The following is a 25023-nucleotide window of genomic DNA, read 5'->3' as shown; positions in this document are numbered from 1 at the left end:
GAAGCTACACTACCGTTCAAAAGTGTGGGGTCGGCAAGATTTTTGTCTCAACAAGGCTACAATTATTTGATCAAAAATAAAGTAAAAACATTATGAAATAATATTATAATTTGACATTTCTGTTTTCTATGTGAATATAGTAAACTGTAATTATATCATGTGATCAAAGCTGAATTTTCAGCATTATTAATCCAGTCTTCAGTGTCACATGATCCTTCAGAAATCAGTATAATATGATGAAACTGGTGATTCATTTTTTTCTCCAAGATTCTTTGATGAATATAACATTCAAAAGAACAGCGTTAAAAAAAATCACCTTTGATATATTTTATGGTTCCTTGCTGAATAAAAGTATGAATTACTTTGTTGTGAACGATAGTGTACATATGAAATATGCATTTCAGGTAGAAAATTAGACCTCATCAACTTTCACATTTTTTCGCTGTACATCTTTATCTTCACACTTAATTACTGCTGTGCATTAAACACAAGATTCGATTTTTGAAGGATGATTTCATTCCACCGTGTTTGTATTAAAGTCATCCAGCCTGGAAACACACAACTCAGTGACAGGAAGTCCCCTCACCTTAAGCAATGTGACGTTTCAGTATACAAGAGGGAGAAAGCACAAGAGTGACAGAGAAACGTCAGAGAGAGAGAGTGTGTTTGGGGAGTAAAGAGAGAGGAGGGGTTGGCATGTCAGACATAAAAAGCTTTTCCCATAATTCTCTTCACCCCCTGTTTTCCTTCCATGAGGCAGCTTGTGAAAGGGTGACGTGCTCAATAAGAAGGGCCCGTGACTAACTGCCTCTCTGTGACTTTTTTTCCCTTTTTTACGTGGCATGTCAACGGTACACAATACAACCAACACAACCCCCCTTCATGTTTATTCATGAGAACTCATTCACATCAAAGACGCACCACCAAAAACTGTTGCCTTTGGCAGTGTTGGCAAGTTTGAACCCCCCTCCCTCCACTTCTTCTCTTAATCAACTGAACATGTAAACCTGTTGCACTCGACCGCAACATGCTTGACAGACATTCCAATATGTCATCATAACATCTGAATATAGAGGAAGCTGCTATATTACTGATTTACCAGTAGTTGCTTTTGAAATCAAATGCTGAATATTTGTTGAATTCTTTATCATGTCGTTTCACTAACGTTCAAAAGGTTGGGATTAGTAAGAAATATTTATTTTTTCTGAAAGAAACTTCAGCAAGGATACTTTGACTTGATTAAAAGTGACAGTAAAGACGTGTTTAATGTTACAAAAGATTTCTATTTCAAATAAATGCTGTTCTTTCTGTTAAAGAATCTCTTGGTTTCCCCACAAATATGAAGCAGCACATCTGTTGACAACATTAATAATCAGAAATATTTCTTGAGCATTAAATCATCATATTATACTGATTTCTAAAGGATCATGTGACACTGAAGACTGGAGTAATGATGCTGAAAATTCAGCTCTAAACACTGGAATAAATTAGTTTAAAATATATTTTATCAAAAGCATGTTTAAATTGGAATAATAGCTCTCAATATAGTGGTTGTTGTATTTTTGATTAAATCAGTGCATTATTGTTGAGCATAAGAGGGTTTCTTTCAAAAACATACAAAAAATCTTATCAACCCTCATCAACTTTTATAGAATTAACTCAATATAGAATTATTGTTAACTTTATAATAAACTTCAGCACTACTTTTGGAAAATGTTTAATTCAAATGAAAGTTTATTATAAAGTTAACAATGACTAACCCTTAAAAAGAATTTTAAAATTAAGTGAATATACAGTATATATTTGCAATGACAACTCAAGAGTTTTTGGCATGGTAATGGATATGACAAAACTAATATATTTATGATATCATAAATATATTAGTTTTGTCCTATCTTGAGCAGCAAATCATCATATTATAGTGATTTCTGAAGGATCATGTGACACTGAAGACTGGAGTAATGATGCTGAAAATTCAGCTTTGATCACAGGAATAAATTACACTTTACTGTTTATTCACATAGAAAACAGCTGTTTTACATTGAAATAATATTTCACAATATTACTGGGTTTGTTTTGTATTTTTAATCAAATAAATGCAGCCCTGGTGACCAAAAGAGACTTATTTTAAAAACATTAAAAATCTTACCGACCCCAAACTTTTGAACGGCAGCGTATATATATATATATATATATATATATATATATATATCATATCAGCAATATCGGTTGACCTCTTGTCTGTTCTCTACACTGTCCTATCCAATAATGCCATAAAAAGGCCATTGAGTGAGACTCTTACCATTTTCAAACTTGCATGTGAGCATACAGCACACAATCACCTTATTCACAACTACCTGCTTAATTTGCCAAACCCAGAACCTTCTGGCCAGAGTGTCATTAAACCAGAAGAAGAAGTTAAACCAAGCCTTTCCCAAACCTCTCCCGAATCGGGCTTCCAGTCAGGCAGTGTGTAGGGGGAGGGGGAGGGGCGGGCCCCTGTCTGAATGACCTGGCCCCTGTGCACTCAATCAGCGCACGCTAGAACCGGAGACAACAGAGAACAACTGCTTCCCTTAAGCTTCCTGTGATCACAGGCCCCGAGCTGCCAGACAGGGCCAGGGATCACGCGCTCTAGAGAGAACTGCAGATAACAGGCTTCCGCCAACGCCACCGTGTGTGAGAGCGTGCGCGCGTGTGTGTGTGTGTGTGTGTGTAAAGAGAGAGAGAGAAAGGAAGGAGAGACAGATGGGAAGAAAGACCTCATGGAACTTAAAGGACCTGAGAAATAGCTGTTTTTTTAAAGTTTACGTGAATTGCCGGTTGCAACAATTTACTTCCTCGATGTGACATGTTAGAGTGAAACAGGACAATCAACATGGGGGGGATTGAACAGTTGGCATTATAGACCAGAAAGGACCCAGATCAAATGCATGCTACAACACTGCCTAAATAACTATTTGAGACATCAGCGGAAAAGGAAGTTCATTTCAGAGGAAGAGCAAGTTATGGAATTTTGATTAAAGATTACAAAGACGAAAAATGTATTTTATGGAATAACGTGCAGAGATGAAAAGGGCAATTTTGATTTATTTTTGATTTTAAGCTTCTAAATGAAAAAAAATTGCTCTACAAATAATATTCACACGTCAACAGAAAACAGCAGAGAATAAAGATTTTAAAAATAAGAATCCACATTAGTATCGATTAAAACAAGAATAATGGATATTTTTAGCTCCACAATGTGTGCACGACATACAATGCCTTGCTGCACTTTTACTTGGGTGATCATTCATTGTCCATCACTTTCTATCTCTCTCATTCTGGCACAACTGCGTTTGACAGAGATGAGGACTGATAGAAAAAAGTGTTTTCTGACATGGAAAGCTAACCCTCACTTTTGCCAGTCGCCACAAACTCATTGAGTGAAACGTTTTTGTTGGGTTATTTTTCACTGAAATTTTTATTTAATTTTTCAGTCTCATTTTAATACGTCAACACAACAAAAGATGTGATGGGCTACTCGTTGCAGAACATACAGGATTTTTTTTTTTTAATCGTAATTCACAGCAAAAATATGACTCACAAAATAACACTTTTGGTAAATTTTTAGGCGCCGCCTGAAGCCGTTTATCTATTCAAGTCAAAAAAATACATAAAAAGGCAAAATGTAAGTCATTATATAAACAGCACAACTAATTAATTGCCAGACTATGCTTTGCATAGACTGTAGTTGAGAAAGCAAGTCACACCACATGTGTGACACATCAAGCAGTGCTGTAGCACCCATCTAAAATTATATTTCTTAAGCAACAGGAAAAGTTAGACGTGATTGTTCATTGCACAATGTGCTGCCCAGAGGCACTGATGAGAAATCACTTCTGCTCGGGTTCCTCTGTTCTCCCCCTGCTCTGGGCCACTCTCCTCTTTTCACACTCCTCTGTTTATGGAGTAGCAGAACACCTCCTGCTCTGTGATGTTTTTTAACTTTCCCATGAAGGACTCGGAGACAGTTAAAACGGCCCTGCAGGCGGAACAATAGCTTTAATTTCCTTCTCTGCACCTTGATGATTGAAATGGTTATGAGGTTTTTACGAGCTGACATCTCCCCGATGTCCTACCCAGGAGGAAACGTCTGATTGCAGCCCACCAAACATGGAGTCATTCTCCAGATAAGACATCCAGAGATTTCAGACGAGTTGAGAAGATGATTGAACGAGAGTTTAACAAAAAGAAAAATTAACAGGTAGAAAGTTTTAAATAAAGTTGAGACGACTCCTCTGCTGCAATGATATTTTTTTACTATTCAAAGCAAGCCGTTGCAGCTACAGTGTGAAACCAACAGTAAACCACAGCTTGAGATGCATTTCCCCTCTGAGTTAAAAGCACAAAACGTTGCGACATACCTCAGGCTTCTCTAAAGCACTCACAAACTCATTAAAGGGCTCTAGCCATTTTAAACCGACTACCTGACTTTCCATTGAGACTGGGGAACTCTTTGAGTAAATAAATAAACAAGACTGAGAGCAGGGATGTTTTATCACATGTAAATCTAACAGTAATATCTTGCGTGCGAGTCTAAAAATAACCTTCAAAAGCCCGGGGTCTTCGTTCAAGTCACAGTTAAAGAAATGTTCCAAGTTCAAGTCAAGTTCTATCAACAGCATTTGTGGCATAATGTCGATTAGCACAGAAAATAATTCCGATTTGTCCCTCATTTTAAAAATATAGCCACAAACTTTAAAGCATGAAACAATTCACAAACAACCGTATAATTCTGTAATATTTCAGTATTTGTACTTGCATCATTCATGACCATGTAAAATCACTAGGCCTAAACTTTCATGAGATGCATGCAAAAGACACCATTGCAAAATTACAATTTTACATCACAAATAAACTAGAGATGTACAATATATCGGCCACTATATCGGTATCGGACGATATATGTTTGTTTTTAATGTTATCATTAACGGTCCAATAAGAAGATTTGGCTGATATCTTAAAGCTGATAAATAATGGATTATTTCATTCATCTGAGACACTTTAGTTAAGAAAGCGTCTTAGCTTACTGTTTTTTAGTAAGGAAAGTTGGCCATTAGAGTTTAAAATTAATTTTAAAACTTGATTCAACACTGATTCAATCTATTCTACTGTACTAGGCTATTTAGTTTGATTTATGTTGAAGTGCTTGGGACATGTTTTTAATGGTGAGACCTTTGTTTTTGTAATCGGGCTCTAAAAATATTATAGAAAAATGTGGATTTAGATTTATCGGCCAATATATCGGTTCATATATAAAGAATTATCGGTTTCGGCAGAAATTCTCATATTGGTGCATCCCTAAAATACACAAATATTTTTAACTGCATTTGTGTACAATTTTTTTTATTTGTATTTATTTTTTTAAATAAAAAACATGTATAGTTCCATTACTGTAATGATAATAATAATGAAAAAAAAACGGTGATAATCAACATTATCCCACAAACACACACTTGTACTGAACCTGAAACATCCCTTGGTTTGGCTGAATGTGAAAGGCCAAAGGTTGTTTCTGCAGCATCGTTTACAAAATGTCACTTGCTGAGGAAATCTTTTCAAGCCACTGTAGGAAAAAAAACAACCCATTATCTTCATCACATTGCCCAGAGAACCACAACTAGACGCAGATCTTGGTGACAGCGAGGCCTGTTGTAATAGAGTCTCTCTGCTGCCTCTCTGGAGAGACTCCAAACGTGATCAGATGTGATTAGGCACAGTTAAGTGCTTTTCGAGAAAGTCAGGTATGTCACCTGGCATCTCCGACTAAATATTTGCACACAATCATGTGTGGAAAGACTCGCTTAACATACCAATAAGGGCTTTAACCTTGAGATTCATCAGTGGAAAAGCTGCTGACGCTAAGTACAGGCAGGTCCTTTGAACTCGTGTAGTTCACAAACAGTTCAAATAAACCTTCACACACACAATATTCTTTGTCAGTTGCTACTTGTTCGTATCTCCACCCTTGTACACAAACTAAGTTACCTGGGACGCTTCGCGCTGCCTAAGTAAACATGGCTTTTTCACCACCGCCAAGACTAAAAAAGCACCAACAACCACCGAGCATCAACTCATATGTGCTGTATGTAGGGTATTTTCTATGTAAAGAAAAGCAGTTCAACCCCACTGGTTGTACAAGACTCCTCTATTTACTTAGTACAATAATTCTCCTTTCAAATGCCATATAGCCTTGGGACCGATTAGTCATCAGGGCTGTTTGATAGAAACAACCACACCCTCTGATACCATCTGTGATCCTTAAGCAAAGACTTACCTGTCTGTCGCCCTTATCATGGGAACTCTGCCTCATTCAACACTTCATGTAGCACAACTCATTTCTGTGCTGCAATGCACTTAGATTTACTTCTTACTGAAAAAGTACCAAATCTTGTCATAAAAAGAAATCGAAAGCAGGAGCATGACCTGAAGGCGGAAAAATATGCCACCTCATTTGCTCTCGACTAGGTCTCAAGCTATACATACTATTAGCAGAAAGGGCATCCCAAACAAGACGGCTGAAGTAAACTGAGGACGGAGATGATACCTTAGACATGCAGAGGTCTGAAGTCACCGCTATCTATAACACAAACTGTCTGTCACACTGCCTTTTTACCATGAGAAGTAGGCCGCATATCATTAGGCTTGGTGAACATGGCCTGCTCAAGACAGGAAAAACTCCTGCAGGATTTGAGCGCTTGATCACCTGTGATCATGTGAAAGATAGTTGCAATACTGTGAGATAGGGATGTCAAAAGCACTGAAGTAGTGACTATAATAGTCAGTACTAAATAAAACTATACAGAAAAAGTCAATACTAAAATTAAAAACAATACAACAGTATTTCAGTATTGTTTGTACAAAATACACAATTTGGTAGCCGAGTTTCTATCCACATTATTTTTGGGAAAAGTTTGGGAAATTGCATAAAAACAGAAATGCCTATATCTGAAGAACTGTGCATAAAAAAGCTTAAATGCTCACTTAAGGTGGATACATTTTTTATTTGATAAAAACACATGCACATAAACCACAATGGAAACACTTTTACCAAATAAATTCCTAAATGTGTCATGTGACTAAAATTCTGCTCAGGGAGAAAAATATCATTGGCAAAATTTCAATGTATAGCATCTCAAATATTGCTCTGACAATATTTGACAATACTCGAAGGCTACGTGTTACTGTATTAATTTAATTTGTTAATATTTACATTGATATTTAACTTTTAAATTAGTGTGTTCCATTGCATATATTACTGTGGTATCAAAATTGGTATTGAGAACCATGACAATTTAATTTCTGCTGAAATCATGCATACCTCTTTGGAATCTTATAACCCCTGCCTCAGACATGAGCTGTAGGCATTGTTTAAGATGGTAAAAAATGTTGCTTTCTTTCTCTTTAGCAATGTCTTTGTCAGAGAAAAGGTCAGGTAATAGTTTCTGTGCGCGCATATGTGTGGTTTCCACTGTGCAAGAGCCATAATTGGTCTCGTTGCAATTGTGTACTTGTATAAGAGCAAATATTACACTTTTCATCTAAATATAATGACTGTAAAGCCTGTACATGCAAGTGCATGTGAATGCATGCAAGAGTATGACTGTTTGCTAGAGAGCTTTTACATTTTAGCCTCTTTACAATAACTCTACCTTGAGTGGAGTGCTCGGGGCTCGGATCACCCTCAACATATCAGCACAATTGACAAATCCAATCCCTGACGCCTACACAAGCGCCTGGCTGTCCACTCAACAGCGTCCTATAGAGTCAGCGCCCCAGTTAACTATAGCATGCAGGTCGAAGCATGCAGATTTATGGCATAGCAATGTTGCATGGGAAATCTGAGTGCCTTGGTGTTCCTTCTAATGCCAGAAAAGAGGTAACGTACGGTGTCAGGTTTGTTGACAGAGTGCAAATCTAGAGCAGTCACGGTGTCCACATGATGTAGAGAGAATATAATTCGAAATAGTTTTGTTGGGCCCAGTCATCTAATTATAAAACAATTTCAGATCTCAGTATCACCAGCTACCTCAAGATGCATTGAAAACTGCACCAAACAGCTGAGAAAGACCCAGCTGTCTCATAGAAGAAGTGGATAAGAAACACTGCTTCTTTATTATATAGCTGCAGGACGAGAAATGATTGCCCAAATAATGCCCTACATTGGAGTGAAGCTTAGGTGGCAGGAGGTGGGAGGGGCTGAAGCGAATCATACTTGTATTGTTACCACATACTTTCCAGCCTGGTGTCACTGGCTCGGTTCTCCACCATCCAACTGTCCGCCTAAATCTCTACAATTGGCAGGGACGAGCCGAAGGAGCACTAAAAGCTGCTTGGCTCCAGTTCGGCCGCCATGACCGCCTCCAAGTCAACCGACCCCGACATATAAATAAGAACAATATCAGATAAGTCTTGCAGGAAGCCTATAAACATTTACATTCTCTTTCAAGTGCTGTTTATGGATATTTTATCTCCTATCTGGAAGTCGAAGACATGGTGAAAAAAGACGGCGACCTGGGGAAGAATCCGAGGCGAGTGGTGAATCAAAAAGGCAGCAGGCCCTGACAGGGACCCAGGCCCATTGACCATAATAGGTGTTGAGACTGGCGGCCTCCACAGATGAGGAACCAGCTCCTTGGGCCTGCCAGAAGAGTTATGGGATGGTGTGGGTAGTGATGGGGAGGGGAGGGATGCCTGGTAAGCTACTAATTCTATATCTTCCCCTGACAAAGATGAAGTGCAGCCAGCAGAGTTCAGTCTGGGAGACGGGGAGAGGGAGCTTGTAGGACTCACTAGTGTTGTGTTTAACAGAGCAAACCCACTCCTGCCTTCCTGTCCTCCAGCCTGATGCCTATCAGAGGCCGAAGTCTGACCACAGACAGTTATTAGTGTCTGGTTTGCAAAGCCTGAAAGATATTCGAAAAATGTTGTGATTACTTCTTTTGCGCCCATTAACCATAGACTTCTTTTTAAGGTCTGTCTACGAGCTAAAGCATGCAATAATGGGAAGGTTACCTAAATAAGTGAACAGTATTTATCTCATGTAAGTGTACATGCAAAAAGCAAAAAGTAATAGCCAAAATCCTAGTAATATGCATGCTATTATGCTAATAAACAACTAGTTAATAGTGAGAATTGAAGAAATGTATGTTTATTAGTACTTATAAAGCACATATTAAATGCCTTGTTCTGCATGACCATATTCTAAATCCCTTAATCACCCAATAGCTAAACTTAACAACTACCTTAACTATTAATAAGCAGTAAATAGGAGTTTATTGATGCAAAAGTCATAGTTAATAATATAGTTAGTTAATAGTGAGAATTGAACCCTAATCTAAAGTGTGACCAAATTTCTTTATTTGCAAAACTTTTCTACTGGTAAAACTACAGACCCTAACTTTAGTTGTTGTTTTTTTAACTACACAATTTTAGCCCTGATTAATCACTTGCATTTAGCAGACATTTAATAGATTAAATATCTATACCTCTTTGCGATACACTTCCTGTAGTGTGAAATGTGTTTTGCCTAGAACTGACATAGGTGACAACAGACAGTTATGTAGTCTGAAAAGACGACTTTGAATGTTGTGTAGTGTATGGGTAGCATTAAAGGGATAATTCACCGAAAAAGTAAATTCATCCACCTCATGTCATTCTAAACTTGTATTAATAAACGCACGTCTGTAAAAAAAAAAAAACATATTTTGAAGAATGATGGAAAACAAATAGTTTGTTTCCATTGACTTTCACTGTACGAACAAGAAAAAAAACTGTAGTAAAATGTCAATTTATGTTCCACAGAAGAAAGATAGTCATTCAGATTTGGAATGAGATGATCTGATCAATTTTAACTTTTTTGGGAACTATCACTAAGCTCATAGCAAAAATACTGTATGATGCAACACTATAACAGCCAATAAGAAAAGTTTTTAGGTTATACATTCCATACGATCAGAAATAGAGAGCAAATAATAATAATAATAATAATAATAATAATGTTTAGATAGAAAAGATAACTTTTATCGCTTTTTGCTTCATCAAATCATGCCTGTTTAGGCATTGGTGTAAAATGTATTGCTTAAAGCCTGAAATCAGCCATTAAGCACTTAAAATAAAAGCAATGACTTATCAAACACCACTAGTACAAAGAAAAAAGACCAAAAAAGACCATCTTTTACTGTTTTATCAAAAGCCTATATGCAGTATAATTAGAAGTTGTATTATATGACATCTAAAACTATACTCGATAATCAAGTACACAGTCCGGACATTTGAGAGACCTGACCTTCGGTCTGGATGGAGAAAGACAAATCACAGCAAACAGTAGCTGTGCCAATCCGGCCTCAGTCCCACATTCACCTGAACCCTCCTAATCTGCAAAATAATGGCACTCTTACACTGAGGTGCATCCTAGCCTGACGCCTTTTGTTTCCTGCTGTGTTGTGACAACACTTACATTTGTAAATTGCCCTCCTTGTACAGGATAAACATCTGATAGCCACAAGAGAAGGGGGTTGGGGAACGTAACAAGCCTCTGGGACTTCCTCTAAACAAATGGAGAAATCTTTAGAAGGCTACTGTTTGTGTTTGCCAAAGACACGGCCAGGATACATGAGGCTCCTGTCAATGGCCTCCAGGCGCTATTCAACTACAGTAAAGTTGGCCAAAAGGGCGCATCTGAGAAGGTGCGAGGGGAGAAGATTGCAAAGCAAATGCTGCAGAGAGTTATTGCAGGTTAAAGTAGCTACAATATTGTATCAGAAACATGTAATACGATCCGCATTACACTATGCAACTGAACCTGGGCTTTGAACCAAAAGCATAATATTGCTGTGCACTGACGCTGTGCAGGCATCACTCAATGTGTGAACAATGTGGTCAGAAGCACTCTGTCAAAGCTGCTCATTGGATCGGCAATTACTTTAAAAAAAAGGAAGAATGAAAAAAAAAAAGAATGGCTGGGAGAAAAAACAGCAGATTAATCATGCTGTTAGCGATGAAGATGAAGACGTTGATTAATGCAGTTTGGCTTTTTAAACAAACAACTCCTGAGTGTGCGGTGTGCTCGGCATTACCCTTTAATTTAGAGAGGGTTGACTGGAGAAGTTTTGTTTTTGCAGCTTCTCTGCCCCCTTGTTCTTTACCCCTTTCTCCAGGGCTTTTTTCTCCCCTCTCCGACACCATATGGAGCAGGCCTTGCGGAAACAATCTGCTAAAAACAACAGGCCTGCACTCAACCATTCCCTCCTTTTTTAACACCATGCGAGAATAAATTGCTCCCTTATTGTGCGTTCAGCCAGTAGTCCGGGATCATTTTTGTGTTCTCGATCTAATTAGATTAGTTCGGTGCCGGTTCGGGGTTACTGCAAGATGGTGCCACACGAGTGGAGGAATATCGGGCTAATTGGCAGGCGAATACGACCCGGGCATCACCATTCGCGGGCAGGATCACTCCTATCTCATTACCGCCATTTTGCAACTATCTCTAAAGTCTGTAATAACTCAGCTCACTGCATTCTTACAGGCAAATATTGGAGTCAAACTAGAGTGTCTCATTAGGCGCGCTCACGACCGTCACCTCTCAGTTAGGATAGGCTCTGCTGTTTATCTAGCAGGCCTGAAATGCACATAGATGTGGAATTTCCATTGCATTTACAACCGATTCACTCTCACATGCTAATTCCACGTCTGAAAAAACAGAATCACAGACTTTAAAAAACATATTACACTTAATAAAAGCTTTTCTTAGTGGCATTATATTTCGCAAAAGTAACAAACTGGAGGTTGAGCATTGTGTGACTGATTAAAGTGTTGCTGCATCAAACATTTCTATATGCACAGCAAAACCGAGAAAGGGGTGGAGGCGAATGATCAGACTTTTAAATGAACATTATGAAAACATTTGGCCGTCTGCCTCCCTCGGCACACTGGCACGCCATACATCACACAGGCACCTACTGGAGAACTATGCAGACCACTCAAATTCCCCCACCATAACTCAACCAAATTATACAAAGCAAGGTACAAGTAATAAGCATAAGCTTTAACACACAGCATAAATCCATGTTTATACCCAAAAACGGGCATGCGAGTCAAAGAGATGGTCCAGCGCATAACAGCTGAGCCTATAAGGATATGAGCATAACTAATGCCTACTGTATGGTAAGATGCAATTTAAAGTGGTCTGAGATCAAAAAGTCGTCATTTTGAAAATATAGGCTACTTTAATGCAAACAGTCCACATACTGCTAAATGTGTAATATCAGTAAATCACAGTGAAGAATATATAAGAGTAAATAACACAGCCATGAATTAGCATTTATGGGTTTAGTCTGGGTCATACGCACGGGTTTAAACCAAATACACCAAGTTTTAAAGCAAATTAATACTAAATTAGCAAAATGGGGTTGGGCATTTATAAATATATGGGGTTGTGGAAATAGATCAAGTCATGTTTGAAAGGAGCAGAATCTGTTGAGTAAATATTAATGTAATATTAATGCAACCACGCTCATCAGCATCCCAATGATTCAAATTAATAAAATGTGAAAATTATTTTTAAAAAGTGCACGAAGAATTGCGAAATTTTAAATTGAACACAAAGAATTATTTTCACTAAAGCACATTAAAAATCAGAGAAAGACAGGCAACAATTTGTTTAAAGAAAGTTTAAAGTTTGACTAACAAACGCATTACAACCCAGTAAGCCCCATCAGGGGCCCCTGGACCCCCATATTAGCACTGAGGGATCTCGGCTGACCCTTGACCTGTGTCGTAGTTCTGGGTGAAGGATCCATGGACTTAATCTTGCCATTCAGGTTCACCCCCACATCTAACACCAACCGAAACCATCAAGCACATTTTACCATCCCCGAGAGCAGGTTTTCCCCTGAAATCCAGACTGGAGAAGATGGCATGTGTTTAACATTACGCAAATCTGCTGAAACGGCAGGGCACACGAGAGAAACCTCCACTGTGGCAGCGTTGCAAAGACAGGATCCCCTAATCACTGGCCGTTACAGGTCGTTTATTATAGATTTCGGCACAGGAGAAAACAGCCATCTAAAACACACTCTCAGATTACCTCATTTAAGAAGGACTACTGCTCGCAACCCAGACCGCAAAGAATGCGGCCGCTTTTAGAAGTTCACATTATTGCATTTGTACGTTCATTAGCTCGACTGAAAATCATGCGGTACAGAGCAAGATGGCAAACCACTTTTGAAATCTAAATTAAAATTTCCCAACATTTAATGCAATTATGACGATTCATGATATAATTAAATAACTGAGGATCATAACTTAATAACCAACTAATGCAAACAACTATTTATTTTTGCTTTTGAGTGACACATTGGATAATCAACCATTTATAAGAATAAATGCACGTACAAAAACAAACTGTTGACTTCATCTATATCCTTCTATGCATATTTTTTTATGAGCGAAGAAAAAAAATCTTCTGAAAGCAAGTCCAGCGTTCCACAAACACAGTGGCAGAGAGGAATACCAGACCACAGTATCACCTGGTCCACAAATGTACAACACAAAAAAGAAAACACTGCTTGTGTGGCCTCTTATTACCCTGGAGAAAACCCACATATAAGCAAAAAAAAGTCAGGGAAAAGAAAGTCAGTAAATTCTACTGTTCCACGTAATAAACGCCAAAGCAGGGGATGATGGCCTTACTGAAGATCAAAGCACTTTAACAGCTTGAGCTATCTAGCGGTCTAGATTACTGCCCTGAACTACAGGAAGACTGGGTTAAAAGTTACCATAAATAAGGTTTTAAAGCTACATCACCCTAACACAAAACCCGAAGACAAAAATCGTGTCCTTTGTCGTTACGTGCTACATGACTTGCATGAAAAAACCACAATGCCACACGCCGCCAGAAATCCCTGCGTTTTCATAATAACACACAATCGCACGTATACATACCTCTGTTAAGCATTGGGTTATAGCATTATCACACTCAAATCCAACAGGGAGGCAGATATCAAAGCTGGCAGAGTATCCAAAGACCCTTCCCTGAGGAGCCCTCCGAGGTATCCTTTATTCCACATCCATTCTGGCCTGGGAATCATTCCATTTTTTTCCCCACAGTGTTCACAAAGTTTTTTTTTTACTCGCTCTACGTGCGTCGCTTGCGAAATGCGCCGTCCCGTACTTCCTTTTCTCAGAAGACCTCACAGGTGCAGATGATCCTGGGTGCGAAGGGTGACCAAACCACACCGTTCTTCTCGATCACTGTAACAACAAAACCGCACATGTTCAGCGAGAAGGAAGTGCTCTGGGTAAACAGCAACTTTTCAGTCATTTTAAAGAAGCAAAGTCATAGGTGCATGCACATGCTTTAGCATTCACAGAATAAAATAACTTTAGAAAAGAAGGATCTACCAAAAGACAACATGGACACCACAATGCACACAGAGAGAGCTGAGAGAAATCCTGTGTCATATACTCAGGCAGTCTGACAGCAGGTTTCATGAATGGGAGCTCTGACAGTACGGGCCTTCTGGCCGACCAAATTGGAAACAGGAAAACAAACACTCTCAAGGAAAACTCCCCACCACCGTAACCCCTCCCCCCTACAAACCTTTTCTTCGACTCATTCTGTCCAACCTGTGTCAGGTTAGCAATAGTCATCCGCACCAGCCTCCAGACCACACAGATGGAGAACATTGAGCCACCGTGAGATGGAGAGAAAAAAAGACGTAAAAAGCTAAATGAAGACCTGTTTGCGAGGTAAAAGAACACACACCGTGATAGCAAGGAAAGAAAAGAAAGAAAGAAAGAAAAAGGCTAAACTGACTCATCAGCGTTCCAGAGAATCGGCGGATGAACTAAACTCGGCACGTCGGAATGGGGAGGAGAGGAAGTGGGCAATGCTGGCTCGAAAACTTTCAGAAGGTTGTTGATATGAAGCTGAGCACAGAGGCTTGAAGGATGAAGCTTGAAGCAAATTAATACTTTTACTTTAGTCTTAAAAAAAAGTCCAACTCGTATGAAAAACTAGCCTAACGGGAACAGCTAGCTTTTAAAAAACCACACCAACCAATAAAAGGTTTATCGTCACGCATCACTTTATCTTGCGTATGCAACAAAAATGTCAGTTGTTTTTAATTCCTCAACCAAAAAAAAAGAGTTTTTGTCAATGAGTAAGACTGAAGATTTAGGGGAACTTCGACTTCTTTTTCTTCGTTTGCAGTGCAACCTACTACTCTACTGGGAATACGAGAGTTTTCAGTCAGCAAACTTTACCAGATGTACGCTAACCACTAAAATATTACACGCCACATAATTAGCCTAACAAGTGATGTCAAACAGCTCTGACAGAGTCAGACACCCAAACTGTCTCTTATCTGTGCGAGTCGTTAAACACACTTCAGCTGCATTTGTGACATGTAGGAAATAGCCATATTCAAATCATAATATTCATAAATATATGTAGAAGCCAAATCTATTTTTTTTTTTACAGGATAAAAGAGGTTGCTAAGACACCAAGGTCAAAGGTCCTTGTGTTTCATTCCCACGCAGGGTGTGAGAAAAAGAGGTAAAGAGAACAAGATTTCACTTAAATTCAAAGCAGTTCATTCGGATTACAAAAAAAAGAGCTTAATGTTAGATTCATAAACCAACCGCCCACACAAAAACGCACTTTACTAGTTAATTCGCATAAAATCCATCCGTGTTGCATGAAAGTTTAGTGAGAAAATACAATATGTCTGCTATAACTCACCATAACAAGTCTATAGCACACATCCAGAGCCATTTAGTGACTTCAAAACACTGCTAAAAACAGGATGAAAAGCATATGACGAGACAAGGGACGACCTCTGTGAACTGCGGCTCTTTTATTCTTGAAAATCCGGAGGAAAAAAAGACAAGCTATTCATATGCAGGCTACATCAAATATATGTTATAAAAGCTTTTAAGGGCACCAATTATCAGGAGCTGTCTCTTTATAAACCTTGGCATTTCATCAGGCGACTACAAAAACAATATTCTAAAGTTTCCTGTCTCCCATGTTTGGAGATTTCAAACCACGAAAAACAAAACAAAAAGGAATTTCTATAAAGTCGTTGATGCATCGTTTCAAAACACTTGCCTGGAATACAATACTGTGCTGTCCTTTACAACGATAAGTGTGAAATAACAACACAATTTTAAAAAATAACCATTTTGAGTTTCACAATCACAAACAAAACTTATTCAGTCCTTATACGTTATTCAAACTTATAAGTTTGTTTGTGTTCACTGTTTGTTTGGAGCAACAAATGAATAAAAATATATGCAAAAATAATAATCTGGTCTGAGTATATTTTTAAACAACCAAGAAAAAAACTTTAACTTTTGTAGTCATCAACTACTTACATTATCTGCAAACACTAGCGTGAGCCATTCTATCTCTGTCATTTAAAAAAAGGCCCCTACCATTTATTTTCTCTACAGTCTTCTTATTCAACGGCACCAACGCCACATGAATCTGGGACACAAGTGGCAAATCTCGGTGCGGCAAGAAGTTAGCCCAAAAAGAAGTTGTGCAAACTCAGAAGCCACGAAGAACAAATGCAAGACCCCCACTGCTGCTTTCTCCCTCCACCAAGGCCCAAATTCATTTGTCAGCCGTAAAGTTCCTGACTATACAGCGCTGATCTATTGCCTCTCTCCAAAGAGCTCACAGATGTGGAGTCATTTACATTTCAAATACACCTCAAGCTTTTCAATCACTTCAAACGCGTCTTATCAGACAACTCATGTGGATCTTATTCTTCTGTGTGGACTGAGAACTGAATCTAGTAAACCGCTGAATGAATATTCGCATATTTACGTGTATCACATGATGAACAAGGAATGAAACAATATTCCAAGCAGATGGAGATATTTTTTTTCTTCTGATCTCTAGACTGTTACACGTGTAAAATGACTAAAAACTTAAAGAGATCGACCGATAATTGGTTTAGAATGCTTTTTTTATTTGTTAGAATTATTTTTACATGCTATATTTGTTACCTGTTAGTTTACCTGATAAAATATATGATTTAAAAACGACACTTTAATGGCAGTGCACTATATATATATATCGCACTATTAATTGATGTCGAAGTGTGTTTTGTTTTGTATGCAAGGAGGGAGTGCAGAAATTATAGATTTTAAAAAGTGTTTTGTTCAGTTCAGTGCTGTTGATATAATTGTCAAAAACAGAAATAAACCAATACATAAATATCAGTTATCGGGCACATAAACATGCAAATAATTGGTATCGGTATCAGTTATAAAAAAAATCAATATCAGTCGATATTTTTGATGCACAAAAATACTATTTTAAAGTCCTCAAAGATTAAAAAAAATATTCATGCAACTGCAAAAAGAGTAAAGATAAAAAGTAGCACTTTACAGTAAGGTTTCATTAGTTAACTACTTTAGTTATCATGAACTAAGAATTAACAATACTTCTACAGCATCTATTATTCTTAGTTAATGGCAATTTCAACATTTACTAATACATTATATTGTATTTGTAAACATTAGTTAATGCACTGTGAACTAACATGAACAAACAATGAACAGCTGGACTTTCATTAACTAAATGCTTTAACAAATGTATTGCTGATTATTAGTTCATGTTAGTTCATACATTAACTAATGTTAACAAATGAGACCTTATTGTTAAGCGTTACCAGATACAGTGATTGTGACTCCAGAAGCCTGTTGATGACAGAGCTGAGATTCCCTGTTGACTGTATCTGAAACTGTGTGTACAGTTGAGTTTCTCTAAATGATGAGCCTGCACAGGCTTTGTCATTAAGAAACTTTTACCGACACAACATTTCAAGACAGAAAAAGAGTGCATATCATTTCCAGAATGCCCGAGTGGCAACTTTCACAGTTTACAGGAAACAGCGCAACTCATCTACTGGAACCAAGATGGGAATTTGTATCATAACAATCAGATATACAGGTTACGCTTCGGTACGGCACATTTAAGTGAAGTGTGGGTGATTTTATCAGTTCTAAGATAAATACTTGTTTCCACACACTTAATGACATTCTGATGTGAAAGTGATTGTAAAACCAAATTAACTGGAAACATTACCACAGTTGCAGAACTGAGGAACGTCCAAACAATATATATATATATATATATATATATATATATATATATATATATATATATATGTATATATATATATATATATATATATATATATATATATATATATATATATCACAGACAAAAAGTATAGGATATGAATACACACATAACATAACACAAACCTTGAAACAATATTACCTGTTAACATGCAGAAACTAAGAAGTATCTTTTTTTATTATTATTATTAAGAGGAACATCCAGACCAGACTATTAACATTCTCATAACACACTAAATGTATAGGATATGATTACACACATAACTAGAAGACATATTAAGTGTGTATCTATTGTCTGTACTGACTCAAAAAAAAGTTTCTATTGATGGATAACATCAACAAGAAAAGGACTACTGTACATGCCAAGATAAAGGGTACAATTTCTATATACATGCCTTCATTTTAGAGGGTTGAAACAGTTATTTAAATTCCTTGAAAAGTTTTTAGATAACCTCCATCACGCCACAAGAAACTTTGTGAACTACAGCCTCCCCCCACACACACACCTAAGTGTGAACGTTCTCCACAAAACAAATATAAAGTTGTTCCATCAGTTATCAATTCACAAAAAAACACACATCCAAATGAGAAATACTAGTTACCGCTATTCATAAACTTTTGCTGCTCGTCTCCATAGCCTCGAAGGACGCAATGAAACAACAGAAAGACATCTTTTCGTAACCTGGCTTCGAATAAACCCGCAAAAATAGCGATAAAAGCCCCGTTACGGTCCGTAGACTGTCATGTAAACAACCTGTGCCTCTTTGTGTGTGGAAAATATAACATTCAGTGCGTTGCCATGCCTACGCGTTTTCTTATCGTACATCATCAGATACGGAAAGTTTTCGAAGTTTGTGTGGAAAGCGCCATTCAGCATCATTTACGCAAAAACAGTAGCCTACACACCAATGAAACTTCCTATAACTTTACTTAGGATCCGTTTAGCTACTTGCGACGCATAAACAATGCAAATAAAAGGCGCCTCGCGGCTTAAACGTACATGAGAAATTGCTACATTGTGGATATTATGTTGCGCAAAACGCATTGCAACACAGAATGGCTGAAAAGAAATGGGAAGGAAAAAGTAATCTTTCTCTCAACTACTGGAAGATACAATGTAACAAGTCGCCGATTTCAATTTGCAATTTAGCCTCAAAATTCGAAATCCGAAGAGCCGAGCTCTTATTTTCGTTACAAAGTAGCACTCAACTGATTCATCATTCTCAACATTACATAACATTCATCAGGAACTACAGCTAAAACCACATCGTTCTTCATTGATTCGCTTTCTCCTTACCTGTTGATTAAATTGCAATAGTCTTTGCAGTCTGAAAGATGGTGGAGCTTTGGCGTGAGCCATGAAGCGTCTTTGTGTTGTTTGTTTGTTGATCTCGGGGAATGATTTCTTTTTTATGGGGATGTAAGATTGCGAATTGCTCCTGTACACGTGAAATCTTGGGAGACTGTGTTTAATAGTAAAAACGCCTGAGTCTAGGGTGGAAGAAAGGAGGTTGGTTTTTGCAGTGATCTCAGTTCTTTATCAGAAATGTTATCGCTTGTCAGGACCTCAGACTCCAAGCATTACGTCAGTTTCAAGACACCAACACTATTAATATCAAGAAGCCCTTGCGGAGGAAAGCGCCACCCTAGAGCGCGCTCTCTTAAAGGGACAGTGACCACTGAAAAACTCCAGCAGCAGCACTGAGATCTGATGAAGAAACACTGAGATCGGCTGGAGAAACACTTACATCTGACGAGAAACACTGAGATCGGCTGGATAAACACTTAAATCTGACGAGAAACACTGAGATCTGATGAAGAAACACTGAGATCTGCTGGAGAAACACTGAGATCTGATGAAGAAACGCTGAGATCTGCTGGAGAAACACTGAGATCTGATGAAGAAACACTGAGATCTGATGAAGAAACACTGAGATCTGCTGGAGAAACACTGAGATTTGCTGGAGAAACATTGATATCTGATGAGAAACACTGAGATCTGCTAAAAAAACACTGAGATCTGCTGGAGAAACACTGAGATCTGCTGGAGAAACACTGAGATCTTCTGGAGAAACACTGAGATCTGCTGGAGAAACACTAAGATCTGATGAAGAAACACTGAGATCTGATGAAGAAACACTGAGTTCTGCTGGAGAAACACTGAGATCTGCAGGAGAAACACTGAGATCTGATGAAGAAACACTGAGATCTGCTGAAGAAATACTGAGATCTGCTGGAGAAACACTGAGATCTGCTGAAAAACACTGAGATCTGCTGGAGAAACACTAAGATCTGATGAAGAAACACTGAGATCTGCTGAGAAACACTGAGATCTGCTGGAGAAACACTGATATCTGCTGGAGAAACACTGAGATCTAATGAGAAACACTGAGATCTGATGAGAAACACTGAGATCTGCTGGAGAAACACTGAGATCTGCTGAGAAACACTGAGATCTGATGAAGAAACACTGAGATCTGCTGGAGAAACACTGAGATCTGATGAAGAAACACTGAGATCTGATGAAGAAACACTGAGATCTGATGAAGAAACACTGAGATCTGATGAAGAAACACTGAGATTTGATGAAGAAACACTGAGATCTGATGAAGAAACACTGAGATCTGATGAAGCCATCTCAAGCACTGGTTCGCTTGAGATGTTTTGAGATGTTTTTGCTGTTCTGACAGCAAAGAAAAAGGGGACTTTAAATTATATCTCTTGGTATTTTTCAGTACTGGCCTGTTGAGTTGTCTGTCTGTCTGTTTATCTATCTATCTATCTATCTATCTATCTATCTATCTATCTATCTATCTATCTATCTATCTATCTATCTATCTATCTATCTATCTATCTATCTATCTATCTATCTATCTATCTATCTAACTCTCTATCTATCTATCTATATATCTATCTATCTATCTATCTATCTATTTATCTATCTAACTATATCTATCTATCTATCTCTATCTATCTATCTATCTATCTATCTATCTATCTATCTACCTATCTATCCATCCATCCATCCATCTTTCATCTATCTATCTGCCTGTCTATCTATCTATAAATCTATCTATCATCTGTCTGTCTGTTCATCTATCTATCTATCTATCTATCTATTTATCTATCTATCTAAGAAACACTGAGATCTGATGAAGAAACACTGAGATTTGATGAAGAAACACTGAGATCTGATGAAGAAACACTGAGATCTGATGAAGCCATCTCAAGCACTGGTTCGCTTGAGATGTTTTGAGATGTTTTTGCTGTTCTGACAGCAAAGAAAAAGGGGACTTTAAATTATATCTCTTGGTATTTTTCAGTACTGGCCTGTTGAGTTGTCTGTCTGTCTGTTTATCTATCTATCTATCTATCTATCTATCTATCTATCTATCTATCTATCTATCTATCTATCTATCTATCTATCTATCTATCTATCTATCTATCTATCTATCTATCTATCTATCTAACTCTCTATCTATCTATCTATATATCTATCTATCTATCTATCTATCTATTTATCTATCTAACTATATCTATCTATCTATCTCTATCTATCTATCTATCTATCTATCTATCTATCTATCTACCTATCTATCCATCCATCCATCCATCTTTCATCTATCTATCTGCCTGTCTATCTATCTATAAATCTATCTATCATCTGTCTGTCTGTTCATCTATCTATCTATCTATCTATCTATCTATCTATTTATCTATCTATCTATCTATCTATCTATCTATCTATCTATCTATCTATCTATCTAACTATCATCTTTCTGTCTGTCTGTCTGTCTGTCTGTCTGTCTGTCTACACACATAACTAAAAATCATATAATCGTGCAAAGTTATGATAGTAAAATAAATAGGCTTACAGTTCAATCATGAAAAAATGAAAAGTAACGACTGCCCGTTTTAACTGTAGAGCTTAAATTAGGAGTCACAGCCAAATTTTGAGAATGAGTTGGGTTGACATGCTGTAATTTTCTCAAAGGGGTTATTACTATTATTAGTATTATTACTATTATTATTATTATTATTTACAGTCAATTTAGTACTGTCGACCTCTCTCGGGTTTACTAAAAAAGTCAGAAAATAGAGGCAAAACCCCTAGCAAACATTTGGGCTGAGGATATACAGTATAATATTTATAAATACGTTTAATAAATGCAAATCAGAATGTTTTTTTTTTTTTCAGATATTGTGGGATGAAGGCATATTCATGAATTAAATATATTAATACTGTATGATTTTTGGCACATATTTGTTTATTTAAATCTTCCAACAGTGCTCAGCAATGTAGAACTGAAACCAAATAAGTGAAATGAAACACTGTCATTCTGTGAACATTTACTGACAGGTGGTCATTCAGTGAGCAATAACTAGCAGAACACAGTTGATGTTTTTGACAGCTATGAGGGTAGATGACATGAGACACTTTTGGGAAGTTGGCATGTCCTGTGGTGTGAAATACACACTGTACTCCACTTAAAACCACCGTTGCAGCATTTTGATCATTCTTGTCTAATTATTATGCATGCAATAGCCTATTTATGATCATTGAGAGACTACATTGAATATACGTATACCACCGTCCGTGTGTGTGTGTGTGTGTGTGTGTGTGTGTGTGTGTGTGTGTGTGTGTGTGTGTGTGTGTGTGTGTGTGTGTGTGTGTGTGTGTGTGTGTGTGTGTGTGTGTGTGTGTGTGTGTGTGTGTGTGATAATACAGACTGCATCAAATTTTAAAATGTTGACATGATTTTGGGGTCCGGGTGCTTCACTTCTACTTCACTTCTAAGTTTGAAACGTTCTGTGCTCATCCAAGAAAAAACGATAAACCATGAGTCCAAAGGTCCATAATTACTAGTCCTGTCTACAATAACAAGCTCAAGATGAACCAACCACTTGTTGTCGAACACACACACACACACACACACACACACACACACACACACACACACACACACACACACACACACACACACACACACACACACACACACACACACACACACACACACACACACACTAAATAAACTTGGCAGGAGTGTATCCAAATGAATGACTCTAGAGCATTACTGTTTTTAGTGAATTGTATTTTCAAGTTCAAATAAATAAAATCTTTTAAATAAAAATATATAAAAATTTTAGTTGAAGCAGTTTATCACAAATATTACACTAGCTGTTTAAAATGTGAATCGGACATATAAATCTAACGCAGAAGAACTTAATTCATTTTTTGCTTTATTTTTAGATTAGTATTGTAAGTGTAGATTGAAGGTAAATGTGTACAACAATACAATTTCAGTTTCTAAGAAATACGTGAAAAAAATCAGGGAGGCTTTCTCAGCTATAGAGAGTGATTATTTATATTGGAAAATTCAGGAAAATATGAAATGTGTGCACTGTAGTTGTTTTTCTTTTTGCAAAAATATTCAAATGAATGGAAAAAGTGGTGGAAAATAATGCATTATGTATGATTTTCTATTTCTGTTTATCTTTTTCCTTTCTCTGAATGTTTCTTATAAAAGTAACAAATAATCTGTCAGCATAAAAAAAATAAACCGTCTTTGTTTGCTGGACATTTTTAATATTGTTTCCCAGGGATTAACATGATTTATTAAAAATAGAATTATATTGAAAGAATATATATAATATTTTTATTTTATTTTTCTGGCACAGGTAGCAATGATGGGCCTATAGAAAAATTCCCTCAGAGACGTTCCACTCACTGATTTAATATAAATGCATATATCATAAAAGCATGCAGAACAAATGCGTTCCACCAATCATAAATTATATTGTACATGTTTCCATGAACTCACTAAAGCAGCTTTCCACAAAACCCTATTCAGACTACTGTTAAAAAAGCATATTTTTGGGGGCTTCACATGCGGTCATCGTGAGGTATACCAATGAAACTTTCTTAGAGATGAAACCTGAGAAGTCAAGTCAATGTTGTTTATTTCACATAGAGATATCATGCCATGAGGTAAACGTCACTGAAATATTTTTAGTCCTGGTGGTTACATTCTGCTAGACATATTACATACTGCGCCAACGCTGTGCCCTATCTCAGCTTGATAGTGTTTCAGGATAGCCTTTCCTCTGTCCATGCTAACAGCCAGACTCATCATATATCATATTTATAGAACACCTTGTGCCCTTCATTGAGCCACTGAACGAGTATTAGCGTTACAATAAAACAATATCTGGATTCATCCGTATTCATGGCATGGGTTTAACAGTAGGCACATCTGTAGGCAATGCATTTCATTTAAAACACTAATCTGAGGAAAGTTAAGGAATAACTTATTTTTAAGTGGTCTGACTTTTTTTTTTTTTTTTAAAGCACTTTATATTATGTATGGATTGGCTTGTATATCCACTTTTGCCGTGTTTTTATGTGCATTTTAATTGTATTCCCTGATCTTTTTAGTATGTAATAGTATAATGCAGTATTATATTGAAAGAAAGAAAGAAAGAAAGAAAGAAAGAAAGTTTATTAAATTATTTACAACAGATTTGTTTAATTGAACATTGATTCCTCACATGTAACCACAGCAGAATGAACAGAGATAAATGGATTTGAACAAAAACAGAAATTTTGATTATGAGAAAAATCATTTTCTTTGCAATGTCTTGTACTATCAAAACCCCTCTGTGCATCTCCTGTAGGCGATATTTTATATGTGGCACAAATCTGATTCATAAATGGGCAGTTTTCAATTTTACCATTCAGTTCAACCATGCATCGTAATGGAATTTGCAGAGAGTAACTTCTGAATAAAAGGGAAATTTGAACTGGAAGAACGGCTCAAG

General features: G+C 37.2%; 1 protein-coding gene across 6 annotated transcripts in view; it reads right to left on the bottom strand.

Moving 5' to 3' along the window:
- trps1 (trichorhinophalangeal syndrome I) overlaps window positions 1–25023 on the bottom strand; it is a 127608-nt gene that overhangs the window by 99757 nt on the left and 2828 nt on the right. The window contains exons 1-3 of one of the 6 annotated variants that reach the window (XM_077195760.1): window positions 19499–19800; window positions 14645–14704; window positions 13987–14295 (exon numbers count right to left, since the gene is read on the bottom strand). In XM_077195760.1, the coding sequence (XP_077051875.1) occupies window positions 13987–13999 (13 nt within the window). In that variant the 5' untranslated portion in view covers window positions 14000–14295; window positions 14645–14704; window positions 19499–19800. Of the gene's footprint in view, window positions 1–13986; window positions 14296–14644; window positions 14726–14860; window positions 16616–18803; window positions 18972–19498; window positions 19819–25023 lie in introns of those variants that run through there. The other 5 variants (XM_077195761.1, XM_077195759.1, XM_077195764.1 and 2 more) reach the window with 5 other exon arrangements.

This window comes from Siphateles boraxobius, unplaced genomic scaffold (assembly GCF_051911475.1).
Source record: "Siphateles boraxobius isolate OS27281-9 unplaced genomic scaffold, OSU_SipBor_1 35, whole genome shotgun sequence".
Classification (NCBI taxonomy): domain Eukaryota; kingdom Metazoa; phylum Chordata; class Actinopteri; order Cypriniformes; family Leuciscidae; genus Siphateles; species Siphateles boraxobius.
This window is presented reverse-complemented; position numbering and strand designations above follow the sequence as displayed.